Below are 20,015 nucleotides of genomic sequence, written 5' to 3'. Positions count from 1 at the left end.
TAAACCATGGCCCTCTGCACCACTTGTCAGAGTTGGATAATGCTTGGACTCCATGATATTAGAAGTTTTTTCCCTAACCAAAATGATTCTTGAATTCTGCCTTGCCCTATCAATTTCGTAGCTGATCCCTAACTAATTCCAAAGTTTAACTTCCTCACTTCTCCATTTGTTAACCTCCTATAACTCTAGACAACAGATTAGAAATGGATCTAAATTTTGAGTGTAGGATAATGGCATACTTTTGTCTGATACCTAACACTACTAGTAGGCTTTAAAATCTGGTGGACTTCAACAGTACCTAAGCATGGTGCCCTGATATTTACATGGCAGGGGGGTTGGAAGTAGATGATCCTTGTGGTCCCTTCCAACCCTGACTGATACTATGGTAGGCTAAGGAAGTTGGGTCTGTTCAGTTTGGAGAAGAGACTGGTCCAAGGAGACCTTATTGTGGCCTTCCAATATGTGAAGGGAGCCTACAAGAAAGCTGGTGAGGGACTTTTTAGGGTGTCAGGTAGTAATAGGACTGGGGGGAATGGATCCAAGCTAGAGGAGGGTAGATTTAGATGGGACATTAGGAAGAAGTTCTTCACCATGAGGCTGGTGAGACGCTGGAACAGGTTGACAGGGGAGGGGGGGGTGTGGAAGCCTCATCCCTGGATGTTTTTAAGGCCAGGTTGGATGTGGCTCTGGGCAACCTGATCTAGTGGAAAGTGTTGCTGCCCATGGCAGGGGGGTTGGAACTAGATGATCCTTGAGGTCCCTTCCAACCCTGACAATTCTGTGATCCCGTGACATGGACTATAATCAAATTATATCCAGTAATAGCTGCGTTAAGCTCATAAATTGTGCTTAAACTGCAATAGTTGTCTTTGAAAGACAGCTAATCTTCATTTAAATATTTGAAATAAAGAAACCCTACCACATTCTGCCAGTGATTATCTGGCTTTATTTGAAAAAAAACCTGTATTTTGTTTCTAATTTAAGTCTGTCTGTCAAAGAAGGCAGTGTAGTGACAGGAATAATTTTGCATGTATGAATGTGTCAGGTGTGAGCTTACTGGCCTTGTAATCTCTTTAGCATGATGAAAATAAAGTTGATTTCACTCAATCCCTGTGCAAAGCTGTTTACCAATCTCAGTCTGTCACACTGGGATGACACACCTTTGGGTAGCTGAAGGGGGTGTGAAACAATGTCTTGGGCTTTTTGGTCCAAAGTGGATGCAGGGATAGTGTGGCAGCAGCTGGAACAGAAATCTGTTGAGAGAATTTTCCCCTTGAAGTTCTGCTCTCAGCTGCTGTCTCTAAGCTCAACTGAAGCTGTTTATTTTTGTGGTTGCTTGTGGCAATGCCAGCGACGAGCAGTGTGAGCAATCTGGCAGTGTAGGCCTAGGGCCTGACATGGTGGTAGGCCATGCTCAGCATGAATGCAGAAGTGGCTAGCAGTGTAGCAGAACAGTGCTGTGCCTGCAGCATGTAACTAAAGCAGGGCACTGGTAGCTATAAACACAGAAAGTTATCTTGGGACAACAGGACATGGACCTGCATCAACAACCTCGCGTGTCGTTAGTGGTTGGACCAATAATCTATAACAGTGCGATGTGTGGTCACTCGTGGGGACCAATGAAGCTATGCCAATGGTGCTCTCTGAGTTTATATAAGTTGTAGAAGTTCCCTTGATATGCACTTTCCCTTCTTCTTTGCTTTGCTCACTATGATTGCACTATAGTCCTACAATACTGGAACAATAACAGAACAATACTCGATCTATTGGTCGTCTGTATTGACTCCGGTATCCATTGCCAACAGTTGCTCAATGCCATTTGATTCAGTTAAGGTAGAATGCTTCAGCTCTTCTTTGGGACCTTTGAAGATTTCAGTGGCAGCCTCTGTTCCTTTAGAATAAAATAAACCAGGTTGGAGGAGACTTTCAAGATCATCATGTCCAACCTATCATCCAACACCACCTAATCAGCTAAACCATGAGTGTGCCATGAGCAGAACCCTTCCCTTGCATTCCTGGTTCATGCAGGGCTTAGAAGGAAGAAAAGCAGCAGAAGTAGCTCTAGAAGTGGCATGGCAATGCTCTTCCACAAAAGTTTTCACCCCTGATATTTAATGCCTGAGCTCTCAGTTTTAAGACTGCATCCAGAGCAACCTCGTTATTGTTAACTAAGTTCCAGTGGCCATGCTAAAACTCTGTTCTCAGCACCATTCCTGCCACAGGCTAGGGAATAGAATAGACCTTCAAGATCATCATGTCCAACCTATCATCCAACACCACCTAATCAACTAAACCATGGCACCAAGCACCCTATCAAGTCTCCTCCTGAACACCTCCAGTGATGGTGACTCCACCACCTCCCCAGGCAGCCCATTCCAATGGGCAATCATTCTCTCTGTGTAAAGCTTCCTCCTAATGTCCAGCCTAAACCTCCCCTGGCGCAGCCTGAGACTGTGTCCTCTTGTTCTGTGGCTGGTTGCCTGGGAGAAGAGACCAACCTCTGCCTGTCTACAACCTCCCTTAAGGTAGTTGTAGAGAGCAATAAGGTCACCCCTGAGTCTCCTCCAGGCTAAGCAACCCCAGCTCCCTCAGTCCCTCCTCATAGGGCTTGTGTTCCAAGCCCCTCACTAACTTTGTTGCCCTTTCCTCGGCTCCATCAACTTGGGGGCAGAGGCATTATCTCTGCAGAAGAGAGCTTGGCATTGTGTTGTTTTCTTACCTACCCAGGGTTGTTATTTCAAATGTGTAGCTGCATTGAAAGAGATCAGCTGAATCATCATCTGTCATTTGTCTCCTTCCAGTTGATTTTGCCACTAGAGTCCAGAGTGGGAGCCGTTGGTGATCTGTCTCAGCTTCTTGCCTGGGGGTAGTTGCTTAGCAGTTTTGTGGTTTGTCTTGTGAATGAATACAATTTTACTTACACAAATGATTTCTAGCTGAGATGCAGCACTGAATTTTCTTCCCTATCCATCTCCTGTGAGAATTATTGCATTATTACTTCTAAAGCATCCATCTATAGGATTAGTCTTCACTGCAAAATTAGCAATGTGTGATACTTAATAATATAGAACAGGCACAAATCCCCTTTGTGGTTCCTGAAGATGTCATCATAAATCTACTTGTCTGGACTGTTTTCTTTGTCTGTGTTCCCTAGCAGTAATTAATGATACTAGTGATTAATAAACTTTTTACTCTTAGGCTTGGAAACTGATTTAAAATAAATGATGGGCTTAGAAGGCAGTGAGGTACACTGACATTCCTGTGGGTGTGTCACCCAGCCACAGCTCCACAGCCTTGGATGTGCTTCCAGTCAGCATCAATGTGTGTGGCCTAAGGGCAGCGTGGGGCCTCCTTTGATTATGAATAATATTTTGATGAGGTACTACTCAATTCTGAGCTACTAGAATAGACACTGTCAGCTCAAGTCCTCAAGGGAGTGACACCAGTGGACCTACTTTGGGTGCTGAAACATGCAGTGGTTAGTATTTGCATCCCAGCCATTGCTTGAGAAAGATGGTTTTGTTCTCAAGTCATATTTGTAGCCCAGACAGCTAGCTCAGCTGCACCAGCCTGGAAGTTGAACTATGGGTTGTTGTTTTTTTTCTGATTTAGAGAGACCTGGTTGCATGAATCCATCCCAAAACACTAAATTCTCAGAACCAAATGCATTTCAGCAGTGGCAGCATGAGTCCTACCCTGGTCCCTTTTCCTGCTTACATTTGTAGCAACCCAAGTGGATTTCTGGGTGACTGCTTGGGAAGTGAAAGAAGCTTCCAGTTCTGCCCCAAAGCAGGGATTGAATCACACCATGCTTCCAGTGCTGCAGCCTCAGGACAGGTCACCCTCAGTGCCTGAAGAGCCTCACAGCAATGAGCACCAATGCTAAGGACTGCAAAGTGTTTCTGAAGTTACTTAGGAGTAGCAGTAGCTCTAGTTGGAAGGTCTCTTATCTTTCCTTGATGCAGTTCACTCCTTTTCCCTTCTGGTCTTAGTCCTATTTCAGGCCTAAGAGACAGCCACTTTATACTGAAGCAGTAGAACAGCATCTTTTTCTTCCTGCTTTGTCATTTTTTGGATCACTTTAAATTGATATAAATGTACACTGTTCCCCCCCAGGAATGGTCTTACCCTCTCTCCTATCTCTTTCTACCAGCATTTGTGCAATCTCATGGTGATCCACACTGCACTAGTGGCTACAATTAAAAATAATCTGTCTTTTCTGTGTTTCCTCAGTTAAAATATGTCCCCAGCAATTCTCTGAACAGTTCTCCACACAGGTGTGGGCAGGGTTGTCCAACCCAAAAAAAGAAAGTGTGACTTATTATTTTCCTTAGTTAATTTTTTTGACAGCTGTAATGAGCAACTTAATTGAATTTTGAAGTAAGCCCTGCTTGGAATGGAAAGCTGCACTAGGTGACTTCCAGAGGGCCCTTCCAAACTAAATCTTTCAGTGATTCTAGACCTTTGTAGGACAGCTTCTTCTTTTATGGGTAGTGCCACCTTCTGCCTGTTTAGAGTGACAATGAAATTATGGCTTAAAGAAAGAAGGTTTTGCATCATCTGTTTTTCTCCACTGAGAAGAAATGGAAGCTGTAAATCTGTCTTGGACAGAGAAAATGAGATGCCTTTATTTAGGATGCTATTGAGGGTGTTGGTCATGCCCTTGCTCCATCGAGGATGCTGATGTGACCTGCAAGATCTTTGTCTTTTTGTCTCAGCCAAAGCATCTTCTCAAAAGTCCCTTGTTCTGCAGTAAGGTGGGACCATTTCCAGCACAGGAACCTTGAGTTTTCCTTGCATTCGCAGAATATTTGCAGAAGTTCTGGAACCTGCTCTTCCTTCCCTTAGAAATGAAGGGAAATTGTTGTTTGTGACTTGTGCATGAAGAATCCTTCCCTACACAGTATGCTAAACACATTCTGCTTAATCTGCTAGTATCTTATGTTTCCTTAGTTGGAGAGCAAGTGCACGCAATTCCTTTGTAAAGCCAGCATAACACCTGTTGTTCAGCAGTTCAGTGCTATGGGTTCTAAGCTCAGCTGACTTCCTAGGACAGCTCACTGTTTGGCCAACTAGGAGTTACAATCTTGTGCACCCCTATTCTGGAACATGGTTCTCTGCTTTCATGCCAGTGAATGTGGGGCTTCACTTGCTGTTGAACTAACGTGTCTTTGAATACACATGGAGCTGAATGCCCCAAAGGCTTCCAGGCTCCTGCTACTGATACACAGCTAGCCAGTATCTGAGGTGGGATGCCTTTTTAGTTGGTGATACCATTCACATGTCAAAAAGTTATTCATCTGTTCCCATCTGGGATGAGAACTCATCTGGAGTACTGCATCCAGTTCTGGAGTGCTCAATATAGGAAAGACAAGACCCTGATGGAGCAGGTCCAGGGGAGGGCCACAAAGATTATCTGGGGGTTGGAGCAGCTCTGCTACAAGGGCAGGCTGAGGGAGCTGGGGTTGTTCATCCTGGAAAAGAGGAAGCTCTGGGAAGACCTAGCAGCAGCCTTCCAGTACCTGAAGAGGCCTACAAGAAGGATGGAGAGAGACCATTTACTAAGGCCTGTAGGAATAGCATGAGGGGAAATGGCTTCAAACTAGAGCAGAGCAGATTTAGACTGGATGTTAGGAACAGGTTCTTTACCATGAGGGTGGTGAACACTGGAGCAGGTTGCCTGGGGAAGTGGTTGGAGCCCCATCCCTGAAGACGGTCAAAGTGAGACTCAACAGGGCTCTGGGCAGCCTGATGTAGTTGAGGATGTCCCTGCTGACTGCAGAGGGGGTTGGGCTGGAAGACCTTTGAAGGTCTCTTCTGACCCAAACCATTCTGTGAAAGAAAGAACAGAAACTAAGTTGTGTATTGTCAAATCCTGCATTTCTATTTTCTGCCTTCTAATCCTTGTCTCTGTTCTGGAGCAGCAGCCCAGCTAGATGACAGCACACAGACTGCACCAGACAGAATGCAGCGCAGGGGTTGGCTGCAGGTAAGAAACAGTTTGAAGGAATACAGCTTCAAACTAAGACTGCAAATAACTTTAGGGGAAATTGGTTGTAACTAGTAGCTAGAGGGCAGTTGGGATTCTGGTAGAATCTGGGTCTTGGTTTGGTCTGGATTCTGAGTGACAACAGGAAATGATACCCTGACCAGTTTTCTGTCTTATTTTGAAGCCTAAAGAGGCAAATCTCATTGAAAGGGTTCTGGTTTCAGTGCCATCCATCACAGAAACTTTTGTAGCCTTGACATGATTGGTTCAATCTGTCCTCCAGCAGAATTGCTGTTGTTTGACACCTCTGATGGCAAGTCTAGAGAGCTTATCAAGTGCAAAGGATGGAGAATCTCATTTTGGAGATACATCCCTGCCTGTCACTGCTGTTCTCCACCCTGCAATAGTATCAAGTGACACAGAGGTGTAATTTGCATAGCTTGAGATGTAATTTTTGACAGCTGCTTGTAGATCAGAAGAGAAGAAAATGCATAGAGATGACAAAAATACCTCCTTGTAAGAAGTTTTGAGCCACTGGATACATAGTTGTTGGTTCACTGGAGAAACCACAATGGTTTTGTTGTTTGGTTTTTAGAATCATTGAATCAGTAAGGTTGGAAAAGCCCTTTTGTTTTCTTCTTTTGGCCTAAAGAAGGATCCTGTCCTTAACCTGTCAATGGGTATGATTTAATTGACAGAACAAATGTGAAATCTCAACACCTGAGGCTTGGCACTCAAATAACTTCTCTCCTTGATGATCAGCTACCCCAGTTGGATGCTTGAGTGACTGGGGAACAGAGGTCTGTGTCACTGCAGACCAGGCATTCACATCAGGCAGGTTTTCTTTCAGCCAGGATTGCACATTCAAGTTCTAAGGCTGCATTGCTTTATTTATCAGATTGACTTAGTTGAATTAATTTTCTCAGTGGATCACTGCTTACATGCAGGCCTGTCAGACTTGTTTGCTAAACTTGCTAAATATGCTAAATGTGTGGCCAGTCCTAACCTACATCATTGTAATCACAAGAGCCAAATGAGTAAGGAGGCTCTCCTCTGGCTGGATAAGAAAGTCAATTTGATATAGATAAGTGAACTAAAAACTAGCTACTGCTTCAGACTAACTTAGAATGGTACCTGAAATCTTTTATCCAATTGGATGGGGAGGATGGAGAGAGGCTGTTAAGAAAGGCTTGTAGTGATAGGATGAGGGGCAATGGCTTCAAACTACAGAAGAACAGATTTAGATTGGATGTTAGGAACAAGTTCTTTGCCATGAGGGTGGTGGAACACTGGAACAGGTTGCCCAGGGATGTAATTGAGGCCCCATCCTTGGGGATATTCAAGGTGAGGATTCACAAGGCTCTGGGCAACTTGATCTAGGGACATCTCTAGTGGAAGATGTCCCTGCTTAGTGCAGAGGAGGTTGGGCTAGATGACCTTTGGAGATCCCTTCCAACCCAAACCATTCTGTGGTAGCAGAATGAACAACTGGAATTATTTGACTGAGGAAATATGTAACCACTGAGTAAGATGAAGGTAGGCCAGGCATCCAGTGTCCCTGTGGGTTTGTTGGATAGCTAGAGGACCTAGCAATCCATGCTTAAACTACCAATCTTAGGCTGTGCTAAGGTATCCTGTGAGGTGGAAAGATAGACTTATTGAAAGAGCATGTTCTGTCAAAAGCCATTTTACCTTGGGATGTTCTCTCTGGGACACCTCTGCTCCTCACAGCCTGGAGAAGAGAACTAAGCTAGAGGAGGGCAGATTTAATCTGGACCTTAGGAAGAAATTCTTTGCAGTGAGGGTCATGAGACACTGAAACAGGTAGCCCTGTGGATTCCCCCTCCCTGGAGATGTTCAAGTTCAGGCTGGATGAGGTCTTGAGCAACCTGGGCTAGTGGAAGGTGTCCCTGCCTGTGGCAGGTGGTGGGAAATGAATGATCTTTAAGGTCCCTTCCAAGCCAAACCATTCTATGAATCTATGAGGACCAGGTTTAATATCATTGCACAGACTGCTGGATCCCATCCTTGCCTTTAGTGAAACAGTCTTCTCATTGTTCACAGTATCACCAAGGTTGGAAGAGACCTCAAAGATCATCGAGTCCAACCTGTCACCACAGACCTCATGACTAGACCATGGCACCAAGTGCCACATCCAATCCCCTCCTGGACACTTCCAGGGATGGTGACTCCACCACCTCCCTGGGCAGCACATCCCAATGGTGAATGACTTTCTCAGTGAAGAACTTTCTCCTCACCTCGAGCCTAAACCTCCCCTGGTGCAGCTTGAGACTGTGTCCTCTTGTTCTGGTGCTGGTTGCCTGGGAGAAGAGACCAACCCCTTCCTGGCTACAACCACCTTTCAAGTAGTTGTAGAGAGCAATAAGGTCTCCCCTGAGCCTCCTCTTCTCCAGGCTAAGCAACCCCAGCTCCCTCAGCCTCTCCTCACAGGGCTGTGCTCGAGGCCTCTCCCCAGCCTTGTTGCCCTTCTCTGGACACCTTCAAGTGTCTCGAAAGACTTCCCCCTATGCAATATGTCTGCACCAGAGTTCAAAAGTGGGGGCAAAAAGTTACTTCCAGATAATTTCATTCTTTGAGAGGAGTATTTACACTTCCTGCTTTCTCTTTTGTCATCTTTTGGAGTGCTGAGTTGATGTGGTAAGGAAAGATGAGTTTCTCGGATCTTCTACCCCTCTTCAGCCCTGCTTAACTAACTGACAGTATGCATAGTTCAATTGCATCCTAATTATAAAGTAAAACAAATTAATTAGAACCACTTTCACAGCCATGTCTGACATTTACTAAGGCAAAGAAATCTTTGTGCTTGAATGCTTATGGCATAACTTCCCCTTCATTATATTATACACAAGAGTAATACATCTTCCAAAAACCTGCAATTACTTCAAGTAGTCATTTTCATACATAGACATTAGAGAACTGCAGAATTACTGCTCAAAAGGGAACTCTTGAGACACTCAAGCAGGGTCAACTAGAGCATGTTCTTTAGGACTGTGTCCAGTCAGGTTTTGAATACTCTACAGATAGAGACTCCACAACCATTCCAGGAAACTTGTTCCAGTGTTTGATGACTCTCACAGGAAATTCTTCCTCTTTGGTTCAGGTGGAATGCCATGGTTCTCTTTAGTCTGTGTCACTGAGCAGATGCTTACCAGGTATTTGTATATATTGATGAGATCCCCCAGAGCCTTCTCTTCCCCAGGCTGAAGAGTTCCAGCTCCCAGCATCTCCAGCAGAGCACCTTTGCTTGCTGGTTCCTCAATCCTGTGTGCACACTAGAAATCACTTTGGTTGTTCAAACCCTGCTGTGTTGTCTTTCCAGCAGATACCAGGTTTGTAACTGTACTCCATGAGGGCAAGGATCTTTGAACTTGCAGGTTCTTCTACTTTTTTCTGAGGAAGGCCTCATCTACTTCTCCCTGATCAGGAGGTCTGTAGCAGATACCTGCTATAACAGCACCCATGCTGGTCTGCCTGCTAGTTTTGTCTGGCTCCTGACTTGTTCCTTGCAGAAATCTGTATGTGCCAGCTCTCTCTCACATGAAGGATGACAATTCGTTCTCACCTTCTCAGCCTGTCTTGAAGAATCTGTGTCTCTGTCCATCCATTGCAGAACTCCAGCCCTGGGAGCTATCCCACTGTATTTATAAGGAGCAGCTAAGGGAACTGGGTTTGTTTAGTCTGGAGGAGGCTGAAGGGAGACCTTATCTCTGAGAAGATGCTCCCTCAGAGGAGGTTGTAGCGAGGTGGAGGTTGGACTCTTCTCCCAGGTAACAAGCAACAGGATTAGAGGAAAGGGCTTCAAGTTTTGCCAGGGAAAGTTTAGTATGGTTATCAGGAAAAATGTCTTCACTGAAAGAGTGGTTTAGCATTGAACAGAATGCCCAGGGAAGTGATGGAATTGCTGTCCCTGGAAGTGTTCAGAAACCATGCAGATGTTGCACTTAGAACATGATTTAATGGTGGAATGGTCAGTATTAGGTTAACAGATGGGCTTGATAACCTTGGAGATCCTTTCCAACCTTAATGATTTTATGAATCCATGAATCTCTATGAATCCAATGAGGTCATAGCCCTGTAACTAGATGCAAGCTTTTAACTCCTCCTCCTTATTCCCCATGGGTTCGTTTTGCCTTAGTGGTGACATTTCAGAGAGGCACCATGCTGATTCCCTAGAAGAGGCTGGGGAGCTTTCACCATAAGGTTGTTCTGCCAGCAGATGGGGAGTTTCCCTAGGCCAGTTAAACCATAGTGCAGGGGCCCAAAGGTGGGCTCACAGAGTGGGGAAAAGCATTCCTTGATGCAGATGGTTTTATGTAAAATGTGCTGATTATTCTCTCTGTGTTGCTGATAGCACAAAAGATTTCTCCTTTCTCTGAACGCTGCTTTTAACAGAAAGCTGTGAAGATCAAAACACAAAGAGGGGCTAAACTCTGCCTTAGACCTCCTGTTGAATACTCTGAGGATTTTGAACCTTATGAAAGCCTGAGCCTGGAGACAGATGGGGATGGTCCTCTCCATGACTCCCAGGTACAATCAGCAGTTGCCTTCTGTTGTTCATGGCAGTGTCAGTGGAGATGTGAACGGGCCCAGGTATGGGCCAGAGTACAAAGCCACTATGTAGTGTTCCTTTCACTGGCTGATTTTGCATTGATGGGATGTGACAGAAAGAAGGAATAAGTAAAAAGAAAAAGTAAAACCTAATTTGAGCCAACAAAGCTCTAGCATATTGAAGAGGTAAATTACTGTCTCTGTTGGATAGAACCAAAAGCATTTCATGCAAGGAGACTCCTTCAGTTCGCTTCATTCTAGTCCACATGAGCATCACTCTTGGCTGTCAGGTTAGGGAAAGCTCAAAGGACAACTTTTTCTGGAGTTAGGTTAGCTCATGAAGAACTGTGCTGAAATTGTTGCATATCACCTAGGAGAAGTCAGAGCACATTCAGATCAATGCAGCTGCTTTCCATCAAGAGTTGGTGGCTGTTGTTGGACAGTGCAGCCTCCCATTTGGGCACTAATTACAGCTTGTTCTAGCACACTTCACAAATGCCCTGTCCCTCAAAGTGAAGACATGAACACAAATTTAGCACTCTTTCTGCCTGGGCAATAGCATGATAGAGCTTTTCTGGGTTAGTGGAGTAGCACCTACAGGTGAAACTCTCTAAGGATCTTAGCACTGATATCAGACAAACTTTCCAAGCAGATTTGCCAAGCTTGGATCTTCTGCCTTTCTTGCATAGCTTTTGAGCTTCTGATTTATTGTGTTCTCCAAACCAGTAAGTTGTTTGCAGTGATGGATATTTGTAATCATTTATTTCTCAGGATTAAGTGAATGACTTGAAACCAAAAAGCTCACTTTTCTTTGTATCCCAGATGGAAATACATTTGGTTTTCCTGAAGCTACAATGTGTTTCCTTGAATATCTTGTTACAATGCAGATGTCATGAGGCTTTCTATCTAAAATAAAGCCTGTACAAATCACTAGGAATATTAGTCTTGACTGTCATAGAGATATGCTCAACACCAAGCCTCAGGTTGCTTGTAGACCCTCGTTTGAACCCAAGTTTGCCTGCTCTTTGTAATATGTTCATGTCAACATGGGTTTCTTAGCAAGTGTGGTCTGTAGAGGAGAGCATTTTGAAGCTTTCATTGCAAACTGAACACACACTGTCACAGTTCATTTGTCCCTAAGATAGCCTCAGGTTTTCATTTCACTCATGCAATTTGTTTACCTATGCTTATCTCCAAGCTCTTATACCAACAAAATAGGGAAATGGAAAAGCATTTAAGATATGCAATTCCTTTCCCTTTTGTGTTCATACAGTCATAAGGCTCTCCAGCATCATCTCTGCTGCTTGTGGCTTGTGCTGAGAGAGGCAGGGCAGTTTTTTCCAACAGTAGAGCTTCATTTTTGCATTAATTCCTGTTGCAGATCTGTCCAAGCTTAGTTCATGAGAGCACAACTCTTTTCAGCAGTTTGTTGAAGTTTAGGTGTGTACAAGACAATATCATCCATCCATTTGCTTATCAAGAAATTGTGATTGATTATGTTGGCCCTGTAGTCTTGTGAAGGTGTTTGGAAAACCAGGATTGCAGATAGGAAGCCAAAAGACAGGGCAATGAACTGGGTGAGACTGCATGTCCTTGTCCTCTCCATGGTTGTAACTTATTCAGAACAATTGGGTTTGCACATAAAAATTCCTTCACCTACAGAATTTTCCTTGCAAGGATTCTGATGAGAAGGAACAAAGGAGTTGGAGGATAATTTTGCTTTGCAATCCTCTCATCAGAGCATTCCTCAACATGGGATGTGAGTATTTTTAGCTGCATCATGGATTTGAGTTCAAGAGAAGGTGTTTCTTTTTCTTAGAGGAGGAAGAGGCAGCCCCATTGGTTGATTTCAAAACAGATGTTTGTGTTTTTCTGACAAATCTGTTTGAATTGTACCAGAAATTGAGAAGAAGCTTGCAGCTCAGTGTAGAAGAGAAAAAGATGGAGGAAGACTCTTTTAGTGATGATGATGAGGACTCTATTGAAGAGGATGTGTCTTCAGAATCATCTTCTGCTGAGGAAACAATTCCAAGCTTTGAAGACCTTCAGCTGCATAGCAATAGGTTCTTGCAGAAAGAAGCTTCTGAACACCAGGATGCTGAGAGCTGCTCTGGCCTGGATTCTGGTGCCCACAGTGTGCTGGAGTTCAGGCAGGACCAAAGCAGTAAGTCTCTGTGTTATACATTGCAGCAGTGCTACACAAATACTCATCCTTAGCATTACTTTTAAGGTTGATCATTCCTACTGTCATGAGTTTTCATGCTCTTAACAAACCTGTTGTTTTAATCTCTTGATTTGGGTGACTTGTTTCTTCTTACTGCTCCATGAAGAAGTATTTTTACAAAGAAAAAGATCTAGCCCTGGTTAACAAACTTGCATCACCAGGCCTAGGCACTTGAGCTAAGACTGTTGCAGACTGAGATCTCTCAAGAGGTTATTTTTGTAACTATTTTTGAATTGGTTTTACAGGAACCCAGGCAGCCAAATCATCCCAGTGTCAGCTTGCTCCTTTTTACATCCTGGGTTCTGGATACTTGTTGCATGTGCTATTAAGCCCCAGTGAAAGATGTGTTCATTCAAGAACACAAATCTTTCTGGCTATGAGCCACTTCCTTTTGTCGGGTCTTCTCCTTTGGAGACCTGAATGTCCAAGCTCTAAACCAGGCACTAGTTCTCAAAGATGTTTATTTAGCTTGGAAAAGGTAGAGGGTTCAGGCAGACATCAGACCTTGACCTGCATTCAGAACTTCTCTAAAATTCCATCTCATACTTATTTCAGGAGCATTCATTGGTTTGGGTTTTGCTTTAGTTACTATGGAAGGTCGTGAGTTCAAGCCTGCAGTGGGCAGTAGTGTCCTCCCTACTCTAGTCATGAGGTCTGTGGTGACAGGTTGGACTCGATGAGCTTTGAGGTCTCTTCCAACCTTAGGAATACTGAAATATTTGAAGTATTTTTTTCTCTGTATCCATGGCTATTTGTTTAACTTAAGAGGAACAATCTGAGTAATCTGAGTAAAAAAGTGTTCCTCTCATTAGGATAAAGTGTGAGTGGGGACAGGTGGCAGAAGAGTTGGGAACAAAGGAGGGAGCAGCAAATATTTGGGGAGGCTACAGAGTTGTTTTTTTTCCAGAGAGAAGTTTGAAAGCTGTGATGCAAACAATGGAGGCATTAATAATTCTCAAACAAACCAACCTAAAAATGAAGTACTGTTCTGGCCTACACCAGACAACCCTCTCCTCATTTGAAAAAAGAGAAGATTTTGGGCTGCTTGTCCCAAATTTATTTTGGCTTAACTGTGTTAATAAGTGAGTCAGGGCTTCTGTTTATCTTGTTACTTTTCTTGGCAGTAATGCAGGTAAATATCTGGTCCAGATGAGATCTGTTGGTACCTTCATAATGATGGATTTTATTTTGTTTCACTCAGTGCAAGCCATGCCTATGTACTTCTACCTCACTAGAGAGAGGGAGGATGGAGGCTATCACTTTTAACTATGCCAGCATAATTGAAGTGTTAAAATTTTAGCAGTTAAGAGCCAGCATGTCTTCTCTGTCTGGCAGCTCCGAAGTGCTCTTTAATACCTTTGTCGATGATCTGGATGAGAGTATTGAGTCAGTCATCAGTAAGTTTGCAGATGACACCAAGATGGGGGCAGGTGTTGATCTGTTAGAGAGTAGGAGAGCTCTGCAGAGAGACCTTGCCAGGCTGGACAGATGGGCAGACTCCAAGGGCATGAGATTTTACACATCTATGTGCTGGGTTCTACACATTGACCACAACAACCCCAGGCAGTGCCACAGGCTGGGGTCAGAGTGGCTGAGAGCAGCCAGGCAGAGAGGGATCTGGGAGTACTGGTTGACAGCAGCTGAACATGAGCCAGCAGTGTGCCCAGGTGGCCAAGAAGGCCAATGGCATCCTGCCCTGCTTCAGGAAGAGTGTAGCCAACAGGAGCAGGGAAGTCATTCTACCCTGCACTCAGCACTGGATAGGCCCCTCCTTGAGTCCTGTGTCAGTTCTGGGGCCCCTCAGTTTAGGAAAGATGTTGAGATGCTGGAAGGTGTCCAGAGAAGGGCAACAAAGCTGGGGAGGGGTCTGGAGCACAGCCCTGTGAGGAGAGGCTGAGGGAGCTGGGGTTGTTTAGCCTGGAGAAGAGGAGGCTCAGAGGAGACCTTCTTGCTGTCTACAACTACCTGAAGAGAGGTTGGAGCCAGGTGGGGGCTGGGCTCTTCTCCCAAATGGCCAGCAGCAGAACAAGAGGACACAGTCTGAAGCTGCACCAGGGGAGGTTTAGGCTGGATGTTAGGGAGAAGTTCTTCATAGAAAGAGAGATTGGCCATTGGGATGTGCTGCCCAGGGAGGTGGTGGAGTCACCATCACTGGAGGTGTTTAGGAAGAGACTGGATGGGGTGCTTGGTGCCATGGTTTAGTTGATCAGATGGTGTTGGATGATAGGTTGGACTTGATGATCTCAAAGATCTTTTCCAACCTGTTCTGTTCCGTTCTATTCTATTCTATTCTATTCTATTCTATTCTATTCTATTCTATGCTATGCTATGCTATTCTATTCTATGCTATTCTATTCTATGCTATTCTATTCTATTCTATTCTATTCTATTCTATTATTATTAGTATTATTATCTATTCTACTCTGATGTTGATTATTTCTGCTCCCTCATTATCTTGCAGAGGTGAAGTCACTGCGAGTCCTCTCTGCCAGAAGAAAAGCTAATGCTGAGATGTACGTTCCTGTCAGCCCAGCTGTGGGGAGAAACACAAGCACTCGGCCACTCTCTGCTGAGTTCGTGCACCAGGAAAGACATGAAAGAATTTGTTCCAGTAAGAAACAAGAATATCTCATGTCAACAAGGAGAGTTTGCATGCTTTTCCCCCCTCTGGCTCTGTTGTAATTACAGCACACATCTGTCATTATGAGATTTTTCTTAGCTGTTGGTTTGGGCTTTTTTCCATTTCTTTTTGTCAGGTTTTCTTGTTAGTGTTTTTACCACCTGGAGTGTTTTGACTTTAAGTAAAATTGTCAGAAAGTCCAGAGCCTGTATACTTTAAGTCTTCCCCTGCATCTTTAATACCTTCCTTCTCTTTTTTGCTTCCACAGCATAACCTTTTTTTCCTTCTCCCTTTTAGTTCTTGTGCTTGCTCTGTTTCCCATTGCCCTCAGGGAGATCTGCTTCCTGTGGTAATAACAGAAATGTGTCTTCTCAAAATCAGCAACTGACACTTGGAGGATTTTAACACAATGCATTTATAGCACTAAAGACACAGCCTTCCACATCACAGCCAAATTAGCTCTGTTGCTGTGTGAAACATGAATTATACCTTGAACACTGCAGATGACTCTCCAGTGCTGGGTAGATGTGCCAGTATCTAGTACCATACTGGAAAATGCTTTTCCTGGGCTGGAGGACACCATTTTGAAGGCACTGCTGCTTATTTTAGAACTCTGCTGCTAAGGTGTGGGCTTTACCTGTGTTGAAAAGCAAAACAACCAAACCACAAACCCCAGAACATACTTAAAATGCAAAACCACGTGCAACACGACCCCAATCCCCAAATTTAGAGGCTGAAATCATGGCTGCATTTGTTATTTCAGCACTAGTCCTTAACTGAACAGCAGCCCCATGCAACCTTCCAGGTTTGGGGAAGTGTGGCTGGAAAGTTGTCTGGCAAAAAGGGACCTGGGGGTTCTGAATATGAGCAGCTGAATATGAGCCAGGAGTGCCCAGATGACAAACAAAGCCAGTGGCATTCTGCCTTGGGTGAGCAATTATGTGAGCAGCAGTCAGATGAAAAGAGAAGTGATCATCCCACTGTACTGAGCACTGGTGAGGCTGCACTTTGAGTGCTGTGTTCAGGTGTGGGCACCTCATTACAAGAAGGACTTTGAGGGGCTGGAGCAGGTGCATAGAAGAGCAACTAAACTGGTAAAAGGGCTAGAGAATAAGGCTGATAAAAGAGCAACTGCAGGAGCTGCCTGACCAACCTGATCTCCTTCTATGACCAGGTGACTGCCTGGTGGATGTGGGGAGGCCTGTGGATGTAGTCTACCTGGACCTCAGCAAGGCCTTTGACACTGTCCCCCATAGCAAACTCCTGGCCAAGCTGTCAGCCCATGGCTTGGATGGGAACACACTGCGCTGGGTTAGGAACTGGCTGGAGGCTGAGCCCAGAGAGTGGTGGTGAATGGTGCCACAGCCAGCTGGCAGCCAGGCACCAGTGGTGTGCCCCAGGGATCAGTGCTGGGCTCCATGCTCTTTAACATCTTTATTGATGATCTGGATGAGGGCACTGAGTCCATCATCAGTAAATTTGCTGATGATATGAAGCTGGGGGCAGGAGTTGATCTGCTGGAGGGTAGAGAGGCTCTGCAGAGAGACCTCGACAGGCTGGACAGATGGGCAGAATCCAACAACATGAGATTGAACACATCCAAGTGCCGGGTTCTGCACATTGTCCACAGCAACCCCATGCAGTGCTACAGGCTGGGGTCAGAGTGGCTGGAGAGCAGCCAGGCAGAGAGGGACCTGGGGGTACTGGTCGATGGTAGGCTGAACATGAGCCTGCAGTATGCTCAGGCAGCCAAGAGGGCCAATGGCATCCTGGCCTGCATCAGGAACAGTGTGGCCAGCAGGAGCAGGGAGGTCATTCTTCCCCTGTACACTGCACTGGTTAGGCCACAGTCCTGTGTCCAGTTCTGGGCCCCTCAGTTTAGGAAGGAGGTTGACTTGCTGGAATGAGTCCAAAGAAGGGCAACGAAGTTGGTGATGGGTTTGGAACACAAGCCCTATGACAAAAGACTGAGGGAGCTGGGGTTGCTCAGCCTGGAGAAGAGGAGACTCAGAGGTGACCTTATCACTCTCTACAACTACCTGAAAGGGAGGTTGTAGACAGGCGGATGATGGTCTCTTCTCCCAGGCAGCCAGTACCAGAACAAGAGGACACAGTCTCAGGCTGCACCAGGGGAGGTTCAGGCTGGAGGTGAGGAAGAAGTTCTATACAGAGAGAGTGATTGCCCATTGGAATGTGCTGCCTGGGGAGGTGGTGGAGTCGCCGTCATTGGAGGTGTTCAGGAGGAGACTTGATGGGGTGCTTGGTGCCATGGGGTAGTTGTTTAGGTGGGTTGGATTGGTTGATGGGTTGGACACGATGATCTTGAAGGTCTCTTCCAACCTGGTTTGGTTTATTCTAAATAAAGTTTATTCTAAATAAAGCTAGGACACTTTAGTTTGAGGAAGGGGAGGCTGAGGGGAGACCTCATTGCCCTCTACACCTACCTGAAAGGACAATACAGAGAGGTAGGTGCTGGTTTCATCTCACAGGTAATTAGTTACAGAAAAGAGGGAATGGCCCTAAGCTGCACCAGGGGAAGTTTAGGATAGAGATCAGGAAACATTTTCCACTGAACGAGTGGTCAGGCATTGGGAGAGGCTGCCCAGAGGGGTGGTGGAGTCACCATCCCTGTATGGTGTTTAAAGGTCATTCAGATGTGGTGCTTAGCGATATGGCTTAATGGTGAACTTGGCAGAGCAGGGTTGATGGTTGGACCTGATGGTCTCAAGGGTGTTTCCCAGCCTCACTGATTCCGTGGTTCTAGGTCTGATGAACTTGAGTTTTGAAAGATCTGAATTAAAGCTTTTAGATTTGCCATACTCTGATGGGGAAGACTCTTTTTCAACAAAGCAAGATCCAGATGCATCCCAGGAAAGCAGTAATGAGAACAGTTTGGAAAAGTCAAAGTATGGGTTTCTTAATTGGCAGAAAACCAAACTGAGGAAAAGAAGCTATTTCTTTTTGGCTTCAGAATAAATCCTCTGTAGCTTCTGAGACCCTCACCCACCATCTGTCGGAGCAGATGCTTGCTTTGACCACTTTCCAAAGATGTGTGTAGCATTTTCTAGGGTTACAACAGTGCTCTTTCAAACTCTAACTATCACTTTAATCCTTAAATTAATTTCATTTGAGGGGGATGGTATAGAACAGAATAATAAAATAGCCTTTATTCTGTCCCTGTGTTTGCAGTGATGACCAATGCTGGCTCAAAGGATTTTGAGTATAGATCATAGAATCAATAAGGTTGGAAAAGACCTCAGAGATCAAGTCCAACCTATCACCCAAGACCTCATGAATAACTAAATCATGGCTTCAAGTGCCATATCCAATCCCCTCTTGCCTGGGGAGGTGGTGGAGTCACCATCATTGGAGGTGTTCAGGAGGAGAATTGATGGGGTGCTTGGTGCCATTGTTTAGTTGTTTAGGTGGGTTGGATTGGTTGATGGGTTGGACGTGATGATCTTGAAGGTCTCTTCCAACCTGGTCTGGTCTGGTCTGGTCTATTCCATTCCATTCCATTCCATTCCATTCCATTCCATTCCATTCCATTCCATTCCATTCCATTCCATTCCATTCCATTCCATTCCATTCCATTCCATTCCATTCCATTCCATTCCATTCCATTCCATTCCATTCCATTCCACCTCCAGGGATGGTGACTCCACCACCTCCCTGGGCAGCACATTCCAGTGGCCAATTACTCTTTCTGTGAAGAACTTTCTCCTCACCTCCAGCCTAAACCTCCCCTGGTGCATCTTGAAACTGTGTCCTCTTGTTCTGGTGCTGGTTGCGTGGGAGAAGAGACCAACCCCCTCCTGGTTCCAACCTCCCTTCAGGTAGTTGTAGAGAGCAATAAGGTTTCCCCTGAGCCTCTTCTTCTCCAGGCTAAACAACCCCAGTTCCCTTAACCTCTCCTCCTAGGGCTTGTAACTTAAGGCTTAAGGAGTGTGAATGCACACAAATCTCAGCTCAGTTTTCTCCTCTCTTTCCAAGGCAGGCTTTGCAGCCCCTGCCACTTTGCCCTCCTGCTTGGCAAACCTCCCTGCAGCGCTACGAGCAGGCCTTTCACATCAGCCCTGTTCTTCAATGTCTTTACTTAATCAAAATGTCTGTGCCACTTTGGTCTCTCTTTTCTTCCTTTGACTTTGGAAGTCCTTGACTGTGTAATCACTCTGCTTCTCTTTCAGTCCAATCTCAGCTCCTCTGTTGTTAAATTTTATTCCCTTTCTTTTAAACCTCTTTATAGGCTGTGACGTTTCTCTTGCTTCGTGATGTTTGGGAAGACTGGGAGGCGTGTGGCCATGTTGATGACTACTTAAGTGATAAGGTCATTTACTTTGCCTTGCAAATAGCAATTCCTGACTCCCCTTGTTTTGCTAGGAGGCTCTGGGGATTCCTCCAAAATAGCTGAACAGTTACACTGAAAAAATTCTGCTGTGCTGTAATGTATATATCTTTTTCAATGAGCTGTTACAAGGCTTTTCTATTAAATAGCAGAAAAAAGCAAGTGGAAAACAATCTTAAAGAATAAGAATCATGTTTCTCATTTGTCAGTTTCCCTCCTCTTCTGATACTGTTTTTGCTCTTGTCTAAGGAAGATGTGACCTGGAATC

At 45.0% G+C, this 20,015-nt stretch overlaps 1 protein-coding gene across 4 annotated transcripts in view; it reads left to right on the top strand.

Moving 5' to 3' along the window:
• Positions 1–20,015, top strand: part of KATNIP (katanin interacting protein) — an 87,213-nt gene that overhangs the window by 3,231 nt on the left and 63,967 nt on the right. For 3 of the 4 annotated variants that reach the window (XM_068147216.1, XM_068147215.1, XM_068147217.1), the window contains exons 5-8: positions 5,925–5,989; positions 10,403–10,537; positions 12,458–12,722; positions 15,244–15,393. In XM_068147216.1, coding sequence (XP_068003317.1) covers positions 5,925–5,989; positions 10,403–10,537; positions 12,458–12,722; positions 15,244–15,393 — 615 coding nt within the window. The remainder of the gene's footprint in view (positions 1–5,924; positions 5,990–10,402; positions 10,538–12,457; positions 12,723–15,243; positions 15,394–20,015) is intronic. The other variant, XM_068147218.1, reaches the window with a different exon arrangement.

The sequence above is a fragment of the Melanerpes formicivorus genome, unplaced genomic scaffold, assembly GCF_026170545.1.
Source record: "Melanerpes formicivorus ecotype bairdi unplaced genomic scaffold, bMelFor1.0.p_v2 SCAF_14, whole genome shotgun sequence".
Lineage (NCBI taxonomy): Eukaryota > Metazoa > Chordata > Aves > Piciformes > Picidae > Melanerpes > Melanerpes formicivorus.
Note: the sequence above shows the minus strand (reverse complement) of the source record. Positions and strands in the feature narration are given on the sequence as shown.